The following is a 22,157-nucleotide window of genomic DNA, read 5'->3' as shown; positions in this document are numbered from 1 at the left end:
GGCATGGGCAAATTTTGGGCCTCCAGGTGTTAAGCGGCTGAGGGGGGAAAGGAAGGGGCCTGAGGCTGTTAGGAATTGTGGGAGTTGAAGTCCAAAACACCTGGAGGCCCAAAATTTGCCCATGCCTGTTCTACCTCATACATCAATCAATCAATCAATTTATTAATGCCCCAACCAATGGTCATATACATTTACAGAAACAACATCAAACAAACCTCATACATGAGATGTTGCATAACATTAACAAAGCCTGTAGGATGTTTTCCAAATGCTTTCCATATCTTGTATCTTTGCTTTCCAAATGCTTTCCAATATCTTATAGAACACAAATATCAGTTTATCAGGTAATATTAAATACCACCATTATCTTTAACAACATGCCAGCTTTTGGGAGGAAATAAATAAATAGTCATCAACATTTTGACTTCTTGGACAGACAAGACAAACTGAACATATTATCTGAATAACATCAGGTATTTGTTAGAATCAGTATATTGTTTAATAATAAGTATGTTCCAATTTTTACAGATGTTGGGAAACACCATTAATTCATTCATATATGTGTATGTGTGTGTGGTTTGGAAATATAGCCATAATGGCAACACATAGCCACTAGATGGTGCTGAGTGGCAATACTGCATGGCGTATTCTCTTGGTGCCACTTGTTAGGGCAGGAAAAAGGGGGCCAATAACAGAGGGTCTCACTAAAAAATGGCAAAAGGGAATGAAAACTGTGTGCACAACAGAAGACCAAAGGGTCAAAAGGGTCAAGTGGGAAGGTGGCTAAGCAACTAAGTCTGGAGAGTAAAAACATGAAGAAAGCTAGAAAGGATTTAAGTTATGGAACATGCAAACCAACAAAAACCCAAGTAAATATGCTTGGCATTAGTAGACTTTGTGACGCAAAAACGCATTAAACAGAAACATTGCTGATTTTGAAGAAAGCAATAAGACTTGTGAAAATGAAAGCATGGTTATAATGAACTATTGTATTACCGGAACATTTTTTATCACTAGGACACTAGTACCTTGGCTGCACCTGGATAAAAATGTTTTTTATTGCATCTGGAGTATTTAATTTTGCCTGAGTCAAGATTGGGTAATGTTAATTGCAGGTGCCACCACATAAGCAACACTCATCATTTATGTAGCAGATCTCAGCAAACAGCTCAAATTTGCTGGAACATTTAACCCTCAATTCATAATTCAAGGTGGCCTTTCAAAAGGCAGAAAAAGAATGCCTTCTGTTTACACATGGTATTTCTACTGGTATTTACTTCACAGAACAGTAAACAATAAGGGGAAATATTAGGCAATCTCTCTCATTCTTCCTCAACATACCTACTGATCCTAGGGCTGACCATTGTCAATAATTCAGTTGTGTATACGTGAGGTGGACATCCTGGATATATGAAAAATACACTTAATTAATTTTGCCTACAAATTTATATTTGCATCCATCTTCCTATCTGGTTTTATCTATTCCCTTTCTTTTCAACCCAGAACTTCCACCCATAACCATGTTGATATTTATTTTGAAATAAAAAGAAAGGACAGTTTCTATCCAGTACTGAATGCAAAGAATATTCCAACTATAAAACAATACTTTCAGGGGGGAAATCATCCTTGAAATGTAGATGCACTGATTTCCCATGATGCAAAGTTACATTTTTGCCATTATTTCCAGGCGGTGTTTTTCTTCACATACCAAAAGACTCCTCAATGACTTCATTTTTGGCAATGAAAAACTAGCATTCATGTCAACAATACTGGTCTTAAAGACCTTGCTGAGGGTGAGAAACTGGTTCAGATTCCAAATCACACATATGAAATGAATCAATCTATTTAGGTTTTTTAAAAACATTTTCCACTATAAGCCTCACTAAGTCCACCCTACTGACTAGCTTTCAATCAGATGGTGGACATGAAAAGTGTTATGATGACTGTTTCTAGAAACCACCAGCCAGTTATGGATGTAGACAAAATGGTTTGTTATTGTTGTATACTTCTGACATATAGTGGCCCCAGGGCAAACATTATAACAGAGGTTATTTTTTTACAAGATTTCTTCAGAGGCCATTGTCTTCCTCTACGACAGTGGTTCTCAACCTGTGGGTCCCCAGATGTTTTGGCCTTCAACTCCCAGAAATCCCAACAGCTGGTAAACTGGCTGGGATTTCTGGGTGTTGTAGGCCAAAACACCTGGGGACCTACAGGTTGAGAACCACTCTTCTATGACTTGTTCAAGGGGGAAAACGGACTCTGAACCAATCTTGCAAAGAAAACTTTGTGATATCTTATAAAGCAATTTGGTGATTTGGTCTCTCAGGATACCAGTCCAATGCTCAAATGATTACATTATGTTGGCTTTCAGTTAAAATAGTACCATAAATGCAAAAGGGAGGCAAGCAACAGACTCAGAGAAACCCAACATTTTTCAAAGCACTGAAGAAAAACCTTAGAAAAGAAACTCCAAAAACAGAGACATTAAAAATAAGACAGAAACCAGTATCCATAGTTCATAGTGTTAATGGAATATTAACTTTGAGGAGCTGAGCTGAGAAACAGAATGATAGGGGAAAGTTAGGATGGAATAGGTATCCTTAACAGGACATGGTGGGTCAGCTGGCCTTATGGAAAAAGCTCTTCATACAAGCAAGGTGTTGCAAGCCTCACTCAAATGCTAATACTGAGAGCTGAACAAAGCATGACGGAAAAATCTTTCCACAGCTTTCAAAATGTTTGACATAAACCACTTTGGGCAACTGGAAAATCAGTATGGATTTTAATAAATGAAACTAACAGCTGTAGAGAGTTCTCATTTTGTTTAACGTCAACACAGGGATGCAGGGATGTTGTCATAGCAGCTTCAGGAAGTAACACAGATCTGAAAAAATATCATGGGGCTCCTAATATCAATCCTCTGATCAAATTATGAGCCTCCACCAGCTGTTTGTGGATTTATTTATTTTTTTGCTACTTTTCCAGCTGCTCAAAAGTTGCTTACAGCAAATCAAATGTTTTTATGTCAAGATACCGCATCAAAGAGCTCCAATATCACAACTGTTTCAGTCATTATAATGGAGAAATGATTAAAAGGTATTAGGTTGACAATAAATAAAAGAGTATATGAATCATTTAGCTTACTGTCATCACAAGAAAACAAAACAGAGGAACTACCCTGGATTGAATAGAGAATAAAATAGTGCTCATGGAGAAATATTGGAGAGAACATAAGGGAGAAGATCTCAAGGATTCTTTAAAAAGTAGATACGAGAAAAGGCCCTCCATCCCATCTACCACTGCTCTGGCCTCTGCAGAAAAACCAAAGCAGCATTCCCAATGGGACTTAATCCACCTCCTTGCTACCATTCCCTTTTTCTTCTCTACAGCATCTTATTTAGATTGTAAGCCTTAAGGCAAATTAATCATTTGTATGCCACTATGACAGCCTTTGTGGCTGAATAACAAGGTATAAATACTCTGAATGAATGAATGAAATGAATACAAGAAAGCCTCATACTAATTATGTAGACAAAGTTATCAAATCTCACCAAAGATCTGAAAAGAATCAGTAAACAGAACTGCATACATTTCTGGCTAAGATTACACCAAAGAGCCGCCAACTTTTAAATCAACATATGTTCTCTTGTAGTAACTAATATCCTCCAAGTGCCTTTATTATAGCCACTATAGAAGATCATTGTAACTCAGCAGCAGTGGTCTGTAGACTAATGCTAGTTTACAAGTGGCTGGTCCAAAGCAAGTTTCCAGAAAACCGATACATATGCAACAATCATGTCAGTTCCTGGAATAATGGGGGTGGGGGACAAATGGTATAAGACATTTAATTGCCCATGCTCCAATCTTCTTAAACTAAAGTCTGACATCTTGGTATTAACATTCTTTGTATGTATGTATGTATGTATGTATGTATGGTCATGGTGGAGGAAATACTTCACTTCCTTTCTCATGCAATAACTGTCACCCTCCCTCTCCAGCTGTAGGACCACGGACAGTCAATCTACTACCACCCCATCTCCCAATGCTGAATTTCAGCCACTGGTTTAAAATAAAGGTGTTATAAAAAGATATTAAAGAATACACATGTCAAATTTCATGACTGAGAGATGTTAAAGCAATAGTAAATAAAAGCTAGGGGAAAAAACAAATACATATATTTCAAAACCTTGGAAGGCATAAATGTGATCTGACAACTGATGTAAGTAATCTAATCTTCTTTAGCAGCTTACTAACTTGCATTTATGAGCCATATAAACTAGATTACATAGACAAAGGAAACCTAAGCAGAATTTCAACTTAATTGCAATAATGTTCCTATTAGCCATGGACAAAATCCATGTGATATGCATCATAACAAAGAAATGCTAATAAAATTGTTTATTGTAGGTATAGCGCACTCACCTCTTCAGTTGTCTGCATTTGTTCATTCTGTGCTGTACCTGGTACTATCGACCATGTCAAATTGGTACTGGAAGCTGTCAAAGAACTAAGAGCACCATTTTTCAGTGGCTCTGAAGAATTTGACTTTGAGCCATGCCATCCTAGAATGTTTTCTGAAATGGGGGAAAACTGAAGTTAACTGAAATATATTGACGCCAGTCAGTGTATGTGTCAACTATCCACTTTGGCAGGGGACCCAACAATGCCTAGGGCCTAAACTAAACAACTTTTTCTCTAAAAGAGATATATAATTCAAACCTAGTTGTATCCTTACATGAAAATGGGGCATCCCAGGTGGTTTATGGGTTTATGGGAAAGAGGGATATTGCAATGTCACATGGCCCCCAATATCTCACTTTCCCCTTAACCCAGTGGTTCTCAACCTGTGTGTCCCCAGATGTTTTGGCCTTCAACTCCCAGAAATCCTAACAGCTGGTAAACTGGGTGAAATTTCTGGGAATTGAAGGCCAAAATACCTGGGGACCCACGGGTTGAGAATCACTGCCTTAACCTGTAAACCTAAGGAACTAAGACACTGAGAAATTGCTACCTCTTCTCCAAGATTTGCAATTTTCTTCCTAAACCTACCCATCGATTTATTATATCACAGCAACAGTCATGAACATAGTTCTTTATTTTTTATTGCTATATACTGTAGCTCCATTTTTAAGAACACTCCCAGTAGAGAAGCTGTTTTGCTGAATGTGTTCAGCTTTGCAATGAATAAGGTTGACACCACTTCTATATTTTATACAGTACACAGGTGGCAAACTGGGATTTTTAGAGACTGAAATAAAAGCCCACAAATTAGAGGTAACACGTTTTAAGGAATTTAACATCTGTAACGATTGTCAATGCAACAGACTAGAAATACTTAAGAACAAACATATAATGTTGTTCTAGTTCAGAAGTAATATAACAAGTGGAAAAATACTACTTTATTGCAATGATTCAGTGGTTCTCAACCTGTGGGTTCCCAGGTGTTTTGGCCTACAACTCCCAGAAATCCCAGCCAGTTTATCAGCTGTTAGGATTTCTGGGAGTTGAAGGCTAAAACATCTGGGGACCCACCGGTTGAGAACTACTGCTATAATGGGTAACAGTTTCTAATTAGTTCTGAAACTTATCTTTAAAGTAACAAAAAAAGACAATCATGCCTTCAAACACTGAGATTGAAACAAATTACATCTTAAAGGTTGCTTTCCAAATTCTGCCACAAATTATGACAATAGAGATAATCTTTTATTCAAGTGTGTTATTTAGCTATTGTGAAAACACACTCAAAATTATTTTGACTTGAGTTTTCAAAATAACTCAGTCTGGGAAACATCTTAAAGTCCAGCATTAAAACTACAGTAACTCGAGCAACTGGGTATCTCTAAAATTTTCAAGGCAATTACAAGACAATTATAACAGCAGCTACTGCAATCTGCTTGGATAAAAACTTGAAGCAAAAGGACTTTTGGTTTTTAAATAAAAATGCTGCCATTTAATTTTCATTGGATGAAAGAAGAACAAAGAATTTCAAGAGTCTCTGTGGCATTTTAAACAAGCTAAAGGCAATGCATATGACAAACTACACAAAGCAATACCCTCATGGACTTCAGGATATTTGTGTCCTCAGGTTAATGACTCAGAAAACTATTTTTTATTTCCAAAAGATTCTAGTTTTCAATGCTGTGGCAAAAGTATACCTAGATTCAATGCAAGAGTATTCTAACTTCTTCAAGTAATTTCTTATGGGGAAATATTAGTCATACAAGTGGTGCTATATTTGGTTCTATTGGTAGAAGCTTTGGCTCCATTAAGAACCATACTCCAGAAGGTTAGGGGGTGTATTTTCTATTAGTTCTTTTTTCAGATTTTAGAAATCAGAAAGGACAGTGGAGCCATTTCTTCCTAACTATCTTTTTTTTCCATTCTAAGATGCCATTGATTGTAAGAGGCATACTAATTTCAGTATGATCAATAGAAAAAAAATCTTTAGATAGATATAAACATCCACAATTCTTAGACACACTACATTTTTAGAGATGCTCATATGGGAGGGAAAGTGCATTGAAGAAATACAATAGTATACTTCACAGAAAGGCTAGTAAAAGGTCAAGGTTTTCCCCTGACATTAAGTCTAGTAATGTCCAATTCTGGGGGTTGGTTCTCATCTCCATTTCTAAGCCAAAGAGCCAGCATTGTCTATAGACACCTCCAAGGTCATGTGGCTGGCATGACTTCATGGAGCACCATTACCTTCCTGCCAGAGTGGTACCTATTGATCTCACATTTTACATGTTTTCGAACTGCTAGGTTGGTGGAAGCTGGAGCAGACAGCAGGAGCTCACTCCGCTCCCCGGATTCAAATCACCAACCTTTCAATCAGAAAGTTCAGCAGTTCAGTGGTTTAACCCACTATGCCACTAGGGGCTTCTCACAAAAAGGCTACAGCAGCCAAAAAAAACAACAATATGTTTTTATTCTAGCATAGTATTTAGCTATCTGTGCATTCTGAAAAGCATTCAATTACTATAAAAATTATCTTAACTATAATTTTTAAAACACTCAAGTTTGGGAAAGCCCACTAAACTCTAAGTGCAGACATTTCAGAAACTGGACACCTCTGAATTTTCCAGACATGTAGCAATCACAGCAGCAGGAACAGCAAAAAATTTGCTTCATGCAAACAAGAAAAGGCATAGGGAAATAAGTTGACTTTAAGTGTTTCTTTTTGAAAAAATACTTGAGCAGTTTCCACTCCACTTCTGAAGAGAGGCCAGGACTGTGTGACACCATGGAATTCTACTAACTCTTTCTGTTTGTGCTGAGTGATTGTGATGAAACAGAATTCCACAAGAGGCTCTTTTCTGCTCCATAGTGACCTTTTCAGGTAAAGTTATTTCACATTTAGATCTATCATACAGCTTCTTACAGGCCATTTAATTGAAGCCTCTGTGGTGTTGCCTTTATGTTGAAGGGAGTTTAGTGAGATCAGAAATCTCACTAAACAGCATAATCATTGAATGCAGTCTATTTGTCTTCTTGGAGGAAGAACACAAAAGATCTGCATCTTCAGTTGCCAAATTCATTTATTCAGATGAAAACTAGGGAAGCATCTGCATTGTAGAATTAATGCAGTTTGACACCATTTCAACTGCCATGGTTCAATGCAAACCCAGCAGTTTGAAAACATGCAAATGTGAGTAGATCAATAGGCACTGCTCCAGCAGGAAGGTAACGGCACTCCATGAAGTCATGCTGGCCATATGAACTTGAAGATGTCTATGGACAATGCTGGCTCTTTGGCTTAGAAATGGAGATGAGCACCAACCCTCAGAGTCAGACATGACTAGACAATGTCAGGGGGAAATCTTTACCTTTACTTATTGTAAAATTACAGCTTTCGCGATTCCATAACAAACTCTGTTGCCATTTATTTATGCCATAGCTCCAAGACAGTGAAACCTTCAACTTGGCTTAGCTGCTATGAATAATAATAATAATAATAATAATAATAATAATAATAATAATAATAATGTTTATTTATATCCTGGTTTTTCTCTCCATATGGAGACTCAAAGCAGCTCACAATTTAAAGCATTACAATACCATTTAAACTATGCAAATACTAAAACAGTTTTAAACATAATTAATGTTGGGTTGCTATGAGTTTTCTGGGCTGTTTGGCCATGTTCCAGAGGCATTCATCCTGACATTTCACCTGCATCTATGGCAGGCATCCTCAGAGGTTGTGAGGCCATGCTAAATATATTACAAAAGAGCTAGCCCTTGGCTGGGAATACTAGAACAAATCAAGTACAGTAAGTATTATGGAAAGGTGGCATCTTGTTACATATTCTACCTGCAATTGAGACAGACTGGTGAAAGAGAAAGAGAAAATATAAGTACAGTCAGGGCACCACATTCACTGGGGTTAGGACAGGCATGGGAAAAGTTCATCTCCCACCAGTTTACAAGCTGTTAAGAAGTGTGGGAGTTGAAGTCCAAAACACTTAGAGGGCCAAAGTTCGCCCACATCTGGGTTAGGGACACAGGGCCCCCATAAAAGTGGAAAAACCACAAATAAAAAACTGCTATTTTTTGCTTGAGAACACACCTCTCTAGGAATCTCTAGTTCTTCCAGCATGGGGTTGTTGTGTGTTTTCTGGGCTGTATGGCCATGATCCAGAAGCATTCTCTCCTGACGTTTCGTCCTCTGAGGATGCCTGCCATAGATGTGGGCGAAACATCAGGAGAGAATGCTTCTGGAACATGGCCATACAGCCTGGAAAACACGCAACAACCCTGTGATTCTGGCCATGAAAGCCTTCAACAACACATCTTCCAGCATGGTTCTAGGGTCTACTTCCCATGGACGCTGACCATATAGTTGCACTGAAGGACCTAGAGATTACTAGAAAGAACATTATAACCAAACCCACAAAAGCCAAAACCATAAATGTGGAGCACCAACTGAATATATGAAACTGAGGAAAGGAGGAGGGAGGAAAAAAAGAATGAGGCAAAGGTGTCTTCAGTCACTTTGCCTTTCAGATTACGAGCCACACTACTCTTACTTACCCAGAAGTAAACTCCACTGATTTCAATGGTACTTACTTTTGTGTAAACAAGTAGAGGATTGCTCTGTTAACTTTGACCTATTTAAAAATTCAAAGACAGAAAGAGACTTCTGGACATATTTAGAACCTACTGATCTTTATATCCATTTTTAAAAATAGAAGCCAATTACTTTCTCAGAAGAAAAGTAGCCCAGTTCTCCTTACAAGCCTATCCCTGAGTCAAATCAATATTGACTGTTTTACAGATGAGATACAGCAAAGTGTTGAAAACAATTTTAGGGACCAAAAGCAGTATTCCAAAATTTGTGAAACGTTGGTTTCTTGAGAAAGGGTTATCTTTTGAACATCTGCATCATTTGCCTTTTTTAAAGAAAAAAAACCTCTGTGGTGAGTACAGATGGCAAAGAAAATGGGTTAAAGAGTTAGTTAAATGCATTGCATTTCACAGAGAAGTCTTTTTTTAATGATGAAAAAAGAAACTGTAGGAAGAAGAGACTACTTGGAAACAGTCCAATAGCCAGAGTAGAACGGTAGTGACTCATGTGAATTTGGCACAGGGGGAATTATTACTAGAGTAGAAGAAGATAAAAACCAGAGAGAAAGAAAGGAACAGAGGAGAGCAAGGAAAGAATTAGCACTGTGAGGGAAGCCAAAGAAAAACAACATTGTCCTTAGTCTGTAATTATGCATTGTTATGCCAGTTTATGGCTTGCAAGGATCCAAAATGCTGCTGGGGGACACTATGGATATGATCATGGCTTGAATTATTATATTGCTATAATGCCATATAATACTTCATGCAGAAAAACTGGATAGCTTAACACAACCTTTGTGCAGCCAATGGAGTAAACATAACCACATGGTCTCACAAACCTCTACTAACAATATCAAAAGCTTCTGGAACACTATATGTACTTGTGTGTAAGTCCACCTCAAGGGCAGGCTTTGGGGCCAAAATTGTGGATTTTGGCATGACATGTGGATAAGTTGAAGGTCAAACCTTGCCCTCCTTCTGGAGGGAATTGAAGATTTGGATGTTTAGACAAGGCTTTGAGAATGTCTAGCCCAATGGTCCACAATTATGATACAGCACAGCACTTTCATCCCATGCCCTTGTTCCTTAGCTACAACTTGCATTATCCCTTTCCCTTCTTCTTGTTTACAGTTGGCCATATTTTTACGACAGCTGATGTTATTGGGCACTGTTCTGAGTTCAAATTGTTTTTTGTAATACTACTAGTTTTATTTTGTATTGTACTGTGTGTTTATTTTATATGTTGTTTTAGACACTTTGTGCCATATGTAAGTCACCCCGAGTCCCTTCGGGGAGATGGAGATGACATACAAAAATAAAGTTGTTGTTGTTGTTGTTGTTGATGTCGTCGTCGTCGTCATCAACATCATCATCATCGTCTTTATTAAACCTTGTGTTCACCAGGGGCTCCTTGGATCCATGCTGTGGAAAGGTGCTATCAGGCTTGTTCATAGGATAGTCACAAAGGCAACACCAAGCCCTGGAGGTGGCAGAAGGTGTTTCTGCTAGTTTGTTCACTCTGAAATTGGCAACAACTGCAAGCAGCTTCTTCAGGGACATGATGATTGGCCTTAACTACCTTCCCACATTCCACCAATACACCACAGCCATATTTCCAAGCCATGATTTACCTTCCTGCCTCTCTTCTTCTGCTCCTTGCTAACTGTACCCTGCCTTGGTGTAAAGTGGGAAAGGGAGTTAAAGCTTGGCACTGTTACTTGATTTGTTTGCAAGCAGGAGTGCAACTGTCAATCACCATGTCCCTGAAGAAGTGGCTCGCTGCTGCTGCTGATCACAGGTGGCAAACAGCTTCTGTAATATATGGTGAGCTGCAGCAATGATGCTCTCATGAATGAACAAGCAGGAGCACCAACCACCATCAATCACCATGTTCCTGGAAAAGCTGGAAGCCACTGTTTGTAGAATGGCAAACATCCTGAGGACAGGCTAGCAGTGATGGTGCTACTGCTCCTGAACAAACAAGAAGGAGTTCCTAATGCAGCTGCCAATCACAATATCCCTTTATTTTAAAAACATATATATTGGATTTGTGGTTAGTTAAATTCGGAGATGCAGAGTCCATGGATATAGTATGCATGCTGCATGGCTTTTCTTTGAGCATTTACTTGCCAGCATTCAAAGTTTGATAAGCAGGCCCATATCTTATAGGATTATTTTTCACTAAGACTACTACATAAAACCACTCATATTTTAAAATCAAGATTAAAAGCTCACTGGATTAATTCATGACTCACTCAAAAAGACTATACAGAAAAGCCACTGCCTCCACTTTTTACATTTTGGTTAAAGCCACATGAAACCTTTATGTTGTTTTTAAGGAAAGTGTGAAATGACCAGAGTATTTTCCTATCAAAAATCAAGCCAGCACTGCTCACCTGAAGGCAATGTCCTGTTACTATGCGGGCTCACTTGGTTTATGCTCTGTTGTAGCAAATGCAGGCATTCTCCAAGGCAGCAGAGGGCGGCGGCAGAGGTAGCTTTTAATAGCAGTAAGTCTTGATCCAAGGCAGAAAGAGGACCAGAACCTGGGAGGGATTCAATGGCTTGCACAAGGTTCTTTTGTTGTCCCTCCACTTGGCTCATGATCTGCAAGTGTATATACATGCATATACATTTAAAAGCACACACACACAAACTTGTTTCTATGCTTCCCTTGATATCGATCATTTCAAATTCTCTAAATCTGGCTTAAAGAATGGTCTATAAAAACATGGGCAGATAATGCCATTTATGTCAATCCTGTTCCACCATAGCACATGAAGTACAAGAGACAATACCTTAAACTTAAACAGCCAAGTTCCGCATCTCACCAAGGGCTGAACTGTGCATAAAAGTACTAAGCATTAGGATTTAGATGTCACAAGGCTAAATGCAACTGCTAGTCCTACCTAGAGCAGACCTACTTGTTCTACTGGTGAATAGTTAAGTCATCAGTTACATCAGTCTAGAAGACCCAGTAGGTTTACTGTAAGTGGTATTAATAACTGTATTTAATCCATAACATACACATTTTGCCCTGTGAATTTCAACATTATGAATTCAACTTGTACTTAAATGAACATGTCCCATAATCAAGGGTTTTTGTGGCTGGCACAACAAGAGAAGTACAAAGGGCAAGACTTGTATAAATAAGACACTTGCCCTATCTGTAGTACAGTATGTGCCAGCCCTAAATCTATAATGCATTACATTATTGTTCTAAGTTGATTTCAAAAGTTCCATCTAAACTCTTCCCTTTATAGTGTGTTAATAATCAATGGCCTTATAAGTGCTCTGTCTCTTGTAACCAATCCTTCAACGGTGTTTACTTTAATTCTTCAGAAATATTCCAAATAATTCCATTAGCAAAACCAAAGAATAAAAAGCATATATTTTTCCCTTTAGAAAAGAGACTTGCATATTTATGCTAATCATTTTATGATGGAACAGATTAGTCAGTCCTGTTCTATCTCATATTTGTTTTTCAAATACTAGTTTGAGAAGTCAGGGAGGAGCTTGATCCAAACACAGTGCTAGAAATTCTTCTGCTATAGGTAAACATTTGGTTGAACAACATGTCCTTCCATTTCAGTCCTTTGCCTAATATTTAAGTTTCCACTCATAGGATTATGAATCTAATGATGGAAAGAAAATAATTCCTTCTTAACTGTATTTTTTTAAATCTCTGAATGTGTTTCTTAGGCAGTGGAAAAGCATGGAAAGAATCCACATTTAAACAGCATAATACTACAAGCCATTAGAAATTATATTTTCAAAGCTTCTTTAATTATGTCTAGGCTTGAAAATCTAATACTTTGGGTGTTAAATCACTAATCCTTTTGCTATAAGAAGTCAAAACGCGCTGAATGTAATATGCAATCAAAATAAATTCTAAAAGCATACCTGGAAACCATCGTAGTTGAAACACAATAAGTACCAAATATCCTTTGCAGCACTGATTCCTGACATTTCCCCCCCAACTGGTACCCTAATGTTTTAGACCAGGGCTTCTAAAACTTTTCCATTCACAACCTCTTTGGGTCCAAGAAAGTTTTATGTCACCCCAGATGTATAGGTATATAAAGTAGTTATCAAACATTTACTGAAAACAAATCAGCATTTCAGAACTTGCCAAAGAAGCTGCTTTTCCTTTTTTTATGAAGTACAACTGAAGCATCTTCTGCAGAGTTCGCTATAAATATTGCATAAGAGAGTCATATAAATATCTAAAACAGTCACTAGGTGGCATTCAGAGAACTTTTTTGGGACCCAAAAATTGAGCTAAGGGGGCCCCATTTGGGGTCAGGACCACAGTTTAAGAAGTCCTGTTTTACTGTCAAGCAATTCTGAGCACTCGATACACATGGTGGGACACTCGTATGAAAGTTACAGTTCTAAATGTCTACAGAACATCACAACAAGAACAAGATGGGGGAGGAATAGTAGCAATGTTAATGTTAAATGGATTTAAAATATAAACATACTAGCTGCATATTATCTGTGCTTAGGACCAATTCTCAAGCTTTTGAAGTGCAAACGACCGCATGAATTAAAATTAAAATTCAAGTATGACAGTGCATGATAGAAAGTTATTAGCAAATAGCCTATTAATCTACCTAGCCTCTGAGAACTGGTACACTTTTCTCTGAAGAGACAAATTTAGTATAGGACAGCTATTGCTAACCATACTAAGAGCCACGGTATGACCCCCATATTTATGGTACTCATATCCAGGGTTTCATTTATCCACATCTGACAAAATACATCCTCCCTAGACATTTTATGAGCAGATTATCACACTACACTGTAAAAGTGCTGTCATTTCACTTTAACTGCTATGGCTGCCTTCTATGGAATCCTGGGATTTGCAGTTTAGGGAGGGGCCTTTACAATTCTCATCCAGAGAAGTCCTGGGCCTCACTAAAAAAAAAAATCTCATCCAGAGAAGTCCTGGGCCTCACTAAATTACAAACCCTAGAATTCCACTGAAGGCAGCCATAGCAGTTAATGTGGATTTAATCATCATAATCTCCTAAATCAATGATGGGCAAGCTTTTGCGCTTGGTGTGTCAAAATTCACAAAAAAAAACTAGCATGACTTGGGTGGTGTGTCACTTTGAGAAAAAAAACCATAATTTTGCAATATGTATATTTTAAATAACAAAAATGTATAATTGTAATAAATAACTGTATTTAATAAATCAAAAACTATTTACTACCATTATTTCCATGTACAACAATCTATGGTACCTCTTGCAGTTTCCACACTGATTTCTCTCTATTCTAGTTTCAATGTAGTAGTGAATAATAATATAATAATAATAATATAATAGTAATAATATGATAATATACTACAATAATAATAGAATAATAATAATCTATCTATATATATAAATGTAATGTGCATAATTCCCATGGAGTAAACAACAAAACCACTGGACCAAATCACACCAAATTTGGCCACAAAAGACATAGTCATCCAATCAATCTGCATGCGGCAGCGTGTCAGCAAAAATGACTAGGTGTGTCAGTGCTGACACGTGTGTCATAGCTTGACCATCACTGTCCTAAATACTCCTGAGTGACACTATTATATTCTGGGGTTAGAAATCCTTCATTTCATTAGGTTTCACTCTTATCTGTGTTTTTGCATATATTCACACAAAGATAAAGTCAAGGAAAGTATCCCTTGCATATACAAGGGTTAATACTATGTTATGAGATTTCCCTCCTTTATTGTCTGAACACATAGGCTAAAATCTTTCTTCATTGGTCTCAGCAGTTTAAAACTACGCTGTAACCATAGTCTGCAATCCAATTCTATTTAATTCATTTGTATTTGCTGTTTAGATATATAGGTTGAAACTTCAAATAGGCTGAAAATGCTGTGCAAGACTGGGATATGGCTAAGAATGCATGTCTTGTATCCTCACTCCACACAACTCCATTGTACTGTGCAACTACTCATGTCCACCAGCGATGAATACAATTCTTTCCACAGTGGTGAGATACCACAAGGATGGTATCATCTTAAGCCAGTACTGTCAAGAGAAAACATAAAGCTTTCATCTCAGATTGCTCTTTCAAATCGAAACTGGCCTTTAGAAGTCTGCTTTCTTAAAGCTTTCCTATCTTGTCCTTCTTGATCAAAGCTGCTAAAATCTTTCTGCCCACTGAGAGAAGAGTCCAATTACAGCAGATGCCTTTTATGGAAGGACTTTCTGCTCCTAACTTCCAACCAGAGAACATCCTGATTTTTAAATGTACAGGCTCATAAATATTTTCTGTCCAGCATCCTCACTAAAACAGTACTGTCTTCAACCCTTCATTGCAAGGAGGAGATAATACCATCTCTATCACTCTCTGTATGCAACTGAAGTTCTGGTAAATATTTTCCTACCATTGATACCTTCCAAATAAAGACCACCAGAGAAATTCATAGGAGTGTTTCAGGGCAACATATTGACTTCTATTTACACCCTAAGGCTGTTCTATCAGAAGATTTTCTTGGCAAGATTTGTTCAGAAGAGGTTTGTCTTTGCCTTTCTCTGAGGCTAAGTGTGTGTGACTTGCTCAAGGTCACCAGGTGGATTTTCATGGCTAAGTGGGGATTCGAACCCTAGTATTCAGAGCTGTATGTCAACATGATAGATGTTGACATACCTCTATTTTTATGGCATAAAATTTTTTGAACAATTATATCCTGTGAGCACCAACAAAAAAGCTCTCCATACAACTCCTACCTCTCTGACTTCATGAAGCTGGCCAGGGCACTGGTTCTTGGCTCTTCGTGCTGCTGCAGGCGATTTGTGATGTGTAATGGTGACAACGGGTGGCCCACTCTGGTTCAGGTTTTTCTGAAAACTGGGAGATGTGGAGTTGATTGTTCCAAGAGGCAATAGAGATAAGCTTTTCATTCGTGAGGTTGGAGTGCTCTAGAACAACCAGAGGTTTTAGAAGTACAAGAAGATAATGGTATGAGAATAATACTCTCTCAAATAATACTGAGATTTTTTGTTCTGGTGAAATCAGCTAAAACACTGTTGTTCATGTTATCAAACATTCACAATAATCTCCTCTTCCTTCTAATTCCAAGTCTAAAATCTAGTCACTATCCATATACCTATTTAGGTCCTTCTAACATTAAAAGCATGGCCAGTGCCTACTGAATATAAGATAAAGGAGCTCCAAAAGAGTTTTAAAAGGCAATCCTTCCAATCCTTTCTAACCCATATGGGCTTTTATAGACAAGATCAAGTATATGGGAGAATGGAAAGAGTCAAGTCAATATTACTTCATTAATTCCAATTATCTACCTTTTGCTACCCCGCCATTAATTCACCCTTTCTCTTTCTCCCTTCTAAAGATATATTCCTCAAGGCTTTAGTACTTCTACTCAGATCAACCAGCACCAAAGTTTTAGCCATGAATCATGACATTACCACAACTACAGTACCTACCTTAAGAAATTATTTATCCATCTAGTTAATTCACCCTCCTATAACAGTAGTAATAGTACTACCTTGTTTCCCCGAAAATAAGACATACCCATAAAATAAGCTGTAGCAGAATTTCTAAGCATTTGTACAATATAATACTCCAAAAATAAGACATAGTAATAAATGTGGCTATGAAGTACCAGCGCCGAGACAACTTAACTATATTTGAATAAATGTAGATTGTCGTACCATACTTAATAAAAATAAGACAGCCCCTGAAAATAAGCCATAGTGTGTCTTCTTGAGGAAAAATAAATAAAAGCCAGTGTCTTTTTAGTGAAACATGGTATTTGTAGCAGCAATAGCAACAGTAATAGTAATGCTTGATATTTACATAATGCTTTCAAATATTCTAAATAATTTACATCCATCATTACCCATTCAGCTGGTCAAAGCCAACAGGAGGGTAACTAAACAATGCACTGACAACAACAAAGAGAGGTTTGTACAAATACAAACAAAAAAAACCTGCACATCTAGAACAGTCATTTGAGGACAGGATGCTCAATAGATACAGAATTATCTCTCTATTGAAGGTACATGTATGGAATACCCTATAATAAAGGAAGACTGAGCAGCAACTTTCTGTACTGCAAGTGTGGTTCTAACAGTCCCAGTTAGCAGTCTCCTTTCTGTACTTCGGAAATAACGGAAACTTCTCAGCAGTCTTCAAAGGAACCTTCCTCACATATCACACTGGTGTACCCTGGACATTAGCAGAGCATATGCCTGTCATAAAGGTGACCTGCAACTTATTCAAGGAGCCTTCCTAAATGTCAAGTCTGTTCCTTCAAAGACTACACATCTGTTCAAAAACAGTGACTACCACTCAAATGAGCCAGCAATGTCTCTCTCTCGCTATTCCAGACTGAGTTTACTGGCATTCAGTCAGTCCATTACTAAAGCCAATTCACCTTCCACTGCCTCACCTTAACAAGGAGAGAGAAATGACAGCTCATCTTAAAGTTTCAAATAACCTCAGAAATTTCACATAAAAAGAAAATCACAACAAGTGAAGAGGGGGAGAGGGAAATGAGGAAAGGGTGGGGAGGGAAAGCAAGTTGAAGCCAAGGTATCTGCACACTCCCTGTATTCAATATGGCTAGAGCAAGTGTCTCTTGAAAAGGGCTACAGAAGGCCCATCAATGTTTTCACACTTTCTTCTAAAAATGAAGAATCCAGAAACAGAGATAAATTTATACAGTTAAAGCAATCCCAGAACAAATATCTTCACGTAATTGATTTCATAATTGACTCCCTAATTGATTTCATGTTATTTCACCAAGAGATCCGGATACTAAGCGATCGCTAACCAAAGACAATCATCCTTCTATAACCCAGCAGATGGGCTTCCTGTCATCCAGTTCCATCCAGTGTACTAGGCTCAAAATACATGCAGATACAACCACAAGAAGCAATCCCAAGTAAAAGTACTTGATAATGCACTCTGAACCTCTGCAATATGTATGAAGTAATGTATTTTTAGCATCTAAAATCTAGACACTACAAAACACACAAGATGATAAATCCTACCCAACAGGCATACTATATAACTTCAGGCAAAAACAGAATTCAAAATGAAAGCAAGGATTATATAAACGAGCTAAAGACCAATAAAAAGTGTAGCACAGATTAATTACTCTTTTAAAATTAACTTAACTTGTAAAAAAAGATACAATGTATAAGGGAGGGAAAATACTGAATTTTGCAAGCAAAAGAAAGCCAAAATGCTGAGGTAAGAAGAAAGTTAATATTAGAACATAAATATACTTCAAGGTGAGCAACAGGCTCTTCAGTTGAATATGAAGAGGAACAAATAAATCATAAGCAATGAAAATATGGTTTTTCAGGCAAAAAATGGTGAGTGGCAGAACACAAAATACAAGACACTTAAAGCAGTGGTTCTCAACCTTCCTAATGCCGCAATCCCCTTAATACAGTTCCTCATGTTGTGGTGACCCCAACCATAAAAAAAAATTGGTGTTACTTCATAACTGTAATTTTTCTACTATTATTAATCGTAATGTAAATATCTAATATGCAGGATGTATTTTCATTCACTGGACCAAATTTGGCACAAATACCTGATACGTCCAAATTTGAATACTGGTGGGGTTGGAGGGGGGAACTGATTTAGTCATTTGAGAGTTGCAGTTGCTGGGATTTATAGTTAATCTACAATCAAAGAGCATTCTGAACTCCACCAACAATGGAATTGAACTAAACATGGCACACAGAACTCTCATGACCAACAGAAAATACTGAAAGGGTTTGGTGGGCATTGAACTTGAATTTTGGAGTTGCAGTTCACCTACATCCAGAGAACACTGTGGATTCCAAAAAATGATGGATCTGGACCAAACCTGGCACGAATACACAATATGCCTGAATTTGAACACTGGTGGAGTTTGGGGAAAATAGACCTTGGCATTTGGGAGTTGTAGTTGCTGGGATTTAAAGTTCACATACAATCACATAGCCCCTTGAACCCCATCAATGATAGAATTGGGCCAAACGTCCCACACAGAACCCCCACAACCAACAAAAAATACTGTAAGGATTTGGGTTCCTAAGAACATCAGAAATATGTGTTGTCTGATGGTCTTTGGCAAGCCCGCTGAAACCCTCCACGCACCCCCCAGGGGTCCCGACCCCTGGGTTGAGAAACGCTGACTTAAGGTGAGAAAAGGGAAACGCAAGTAGAATAGCACTACAGTAATCCTTTGGTTCATAATAACAGAACCAATGAAAATGAAAAGAAATTCAGCAGTGTTTGACAACTGAAAAATAACAAGACTGAATTCTGAGAAACTGAGAAAACATGAAAATAAGAGAAAAGAGTCTAGCAGAAAAGCGAGGATCTATGTTTGAAAAAAAGAGAAAGATTTGGCTTCAAAAGAACGAGAAAGACAGCCATATAGAAACACCAAAAAGGCAAGATGAAAGATGAACAAAATAAGGGGATAGATCAAAGAAAAAAGAACAGAGCATTCCCAGCATGTACATGATAATACCAGCTTATTTTGAAACAAAGGGAAAATGTATTTGTTAAGGAGAACACACCTCAATGGTCCCTTTACACACAACAGCCATTGCAAGTAAACTAAGCTAATGATATCTAATAGTTCTATCATTTGACCTCTTCTCCCCCAAATGCTACAAAATTGCTTGCTTAGAGAGAAGAGAAAAAAATAGTTTCTACAAAACAAATGGCTATACAGCCCACAGTGATTTCAGCTGATGTAGTCCCTTCAACTGCCACAGAACTGGTGAAGAATGAGGACTCCTACCAGGATGGGACTTGGAGCTTTTGGGGGCCTGCTTGCTCCACTGCGGTATATGGTATACAGTGTTCCCTCACTACTTTGCGGTTCACTTTTTGTGGATTCGCTGTTTCGAGGTTTTTCAATAAACTCTAAAAGACTATTAGAAATCATAAAAAATTAAAATTTACAGCCTGAGGAAGGGAGGAAGGAGAAGCCGAAGGGGGAGAAAAGGAGCCCAAGCTGCAACGGGAAGAGGAGGCGGCAATTTATCAACACACGATTGGTTGATAAAGACCTAAAATAATGTATAACTACTAAAATAATGTATAAATATTAAAATAAATATAGTGTCCCTACTTCGCGGATTTTCACTTATTGCGGGTGGTCCCGGAACCTAACCCCAGGGATAAGTGAGGGAACACTGTAATCCAGTAGTTCCCAATCTAGAATCCGCCACATATTTCAGACTTCCGCCCCATTAACTAGCATAGTCAACCATCAAGGATTATACTATGTAACACAGTATTTGTTCCTGGGTTATAAATGTCAGTTCCTGGTTGGTTCTATCATAAAAACATGAAAAAGGCTTATTAAACTGCAAAAATGTCATGTTTGTAGAACATCCCGCATCACATTTTGCTATAGTTTTTCAATGAATATCTCACTGACTCTCAACCAATTCAACATAGTTTGTGGCAGCAACAAAAACGAAGTTTCTGGAGTATAACAACTATTTTCAAAGTAAGTACCACACAATTAAACAGGAATACTTTCAAACCAAGAACAATTTTTTTTCAATATTTGTTACATAGTTTTATCAAAGTTGGAAGTCCAAAATGTCTGAAGGATGAAAGGGTAAAAATAAATATCTATTTCTCATCGGGAATAGTGGAGTGTGGGAAAGTCATGGTGGCCGGGGATAATGGGGCTGTAGCCTAGCATATCAAAGGTCCCAGACAAGGGAAAGGCCATCTAGAAGTTGGGAATGGCTGGGAATTTTGATTTCCGAATGATCATATTTTTGCTTTGTACAGGGGAAAAATAGCAGGGGTTTCAGGAATTAAGTTTCGGAAAGACCTTAATCTGATGCCAGATACTCCAGGGAGACTCCAGAACAGGATCACGCAATTACAATGGTATAAGATGCATTAAGACATTAGAACAGAACCAGATACAAGTCTGAAAAATACATTTATGTCATTTGCACCAAATGCTATGGCGAGAACGCATTGTATAATCCATAAAAGAGCTGCCTTGAAAGTTACCAAGGAGAGCATCCCATTAAAATGTGACAATATACATAATGCCACTTTGCCAATGGCAGAGGGCATAGTGATTTAGAACAACTTTAGAGATTTAAAGGAAATGAGAAATTAAGTGTATAACATAGAATGAAGAAAAATGGCTTCATTCAGCATTTTATGCCCAATTTCCTTATGAGTTTGAAATCTCAAGTTATGATTACATTTCTGTAGTTTAATGTCATATTTGAGTTGAGCTTATATGAGAAATATGTAAAATATGTGGGCCTCTACATCAGTGGTTCTCAACATGTGGGTCTCCAGGTGTTTTGGCCTACAACTCCAGAAACCCCAACCAGTTTACAAGATGTTAGGATTTCTGGGAGTTGAAGGCCAAAACATCTGGGGACTCACAGGTTGGGAACCACTAATCTGATGATATTGAACTGTAACTCCCAGAAGCCCTAACCATGGCAGCCAATTGGGGAAATGGTGGATTTTCAATATAATAGCATCAGAACAACATCCACATAGTTCCCACCCTTGGTATTTGATTAAAAACAACTAATCAAAAGCAATATTGAAGACCTCAAACTATAGTTTGTTAAAATATTCATTGAAAACTAGATCCCCTTGAAATTTTGTAAAAAATCTGTCTGGCAGACATGCACCCCCAAATAATAAGGCAAGATTTTCATCAACGTTCTGGCAAAAAAAAGAAAAAAAAGAATTGTATCTACAGTATTCTAGGTTCTCATTCTATTAAATATAAAAGTACTCTGTAGTAGTAAGTATTTCCAGTAAAGTATTAATAACCTACAGTAATGCAAAACAGATTTGGACAGAAATGACCTACTGAACACCAGGTAGGACATTTATACAGTCTTCTAGGCAGCACATTCCCCTCTATTTGTGATAGATGCATGCACAGAACTCAGCTCATTAATGATGTTTAATTTCTTCTCTGACATGCAGAAGGTTAATACCCAGTAGACTAAATATCAGAATACCCCATATGCTCCAAAGGCACAGAATTGTGGGATCCTACTACAATTCCAGAACAGGACTTGAAAAATTCCATT

At 37.7% G+C, this 22,157-nt stretch overlaps 1 protein-coding gene across 3 annotated transcripts in view; it reads right to left on the bottom strand.

Moving 5' to 3' along the window:
• Positions 1-22,157, bottom strand: part of osbpl10 (oxysterol binding protein like 10) — a 93,521-nt gene that overhangs the window by 44,008 nt on the left and 27,356 nt on the right. For 2 of the 3 annotated variants that reach the window (XM_008121409.3, XM_062957480.1), the window contains exons 4-6: positions 15,813-16,004; positions 11,466-11,676; positions 4,426-4,577 (exon numbers count right to left, since the gene is read on the bottom strand). In XM_008121409.3, coding sequence (XP_008119616.2) covers positions 4,426-4,577; positions 11,466-11,676; positions 15,813-16,004 — 555 coding nt within the window. The remainder of the gene's footprint in view (positions 1-4,425; positions 4,578-11,465; positions 11,677-15,812; positions 16,005-22,157) is intronic. The other variant, XM_062957479.1, reaches the window with a different exon arrangement.

The sequence above is a fragment of the Anolis carolinensis genome, chromosome 6 (genome assembly GCF_035594765.1).
Source record: "Anolis carolinensis isolate JA03-04 chromosome 6, rAnoCar3.1.pri, whole genome shotgun sequence".
Lineage (NCBI taxonomy): Eukaryota > Metazoa > Chordata > Lepidosauria > Squamata > Dactyloidae > Anolis > Anolis carolinensis.
This window is presented reverse-complemented; position numbering and strand designations above follow the sequence as displayed.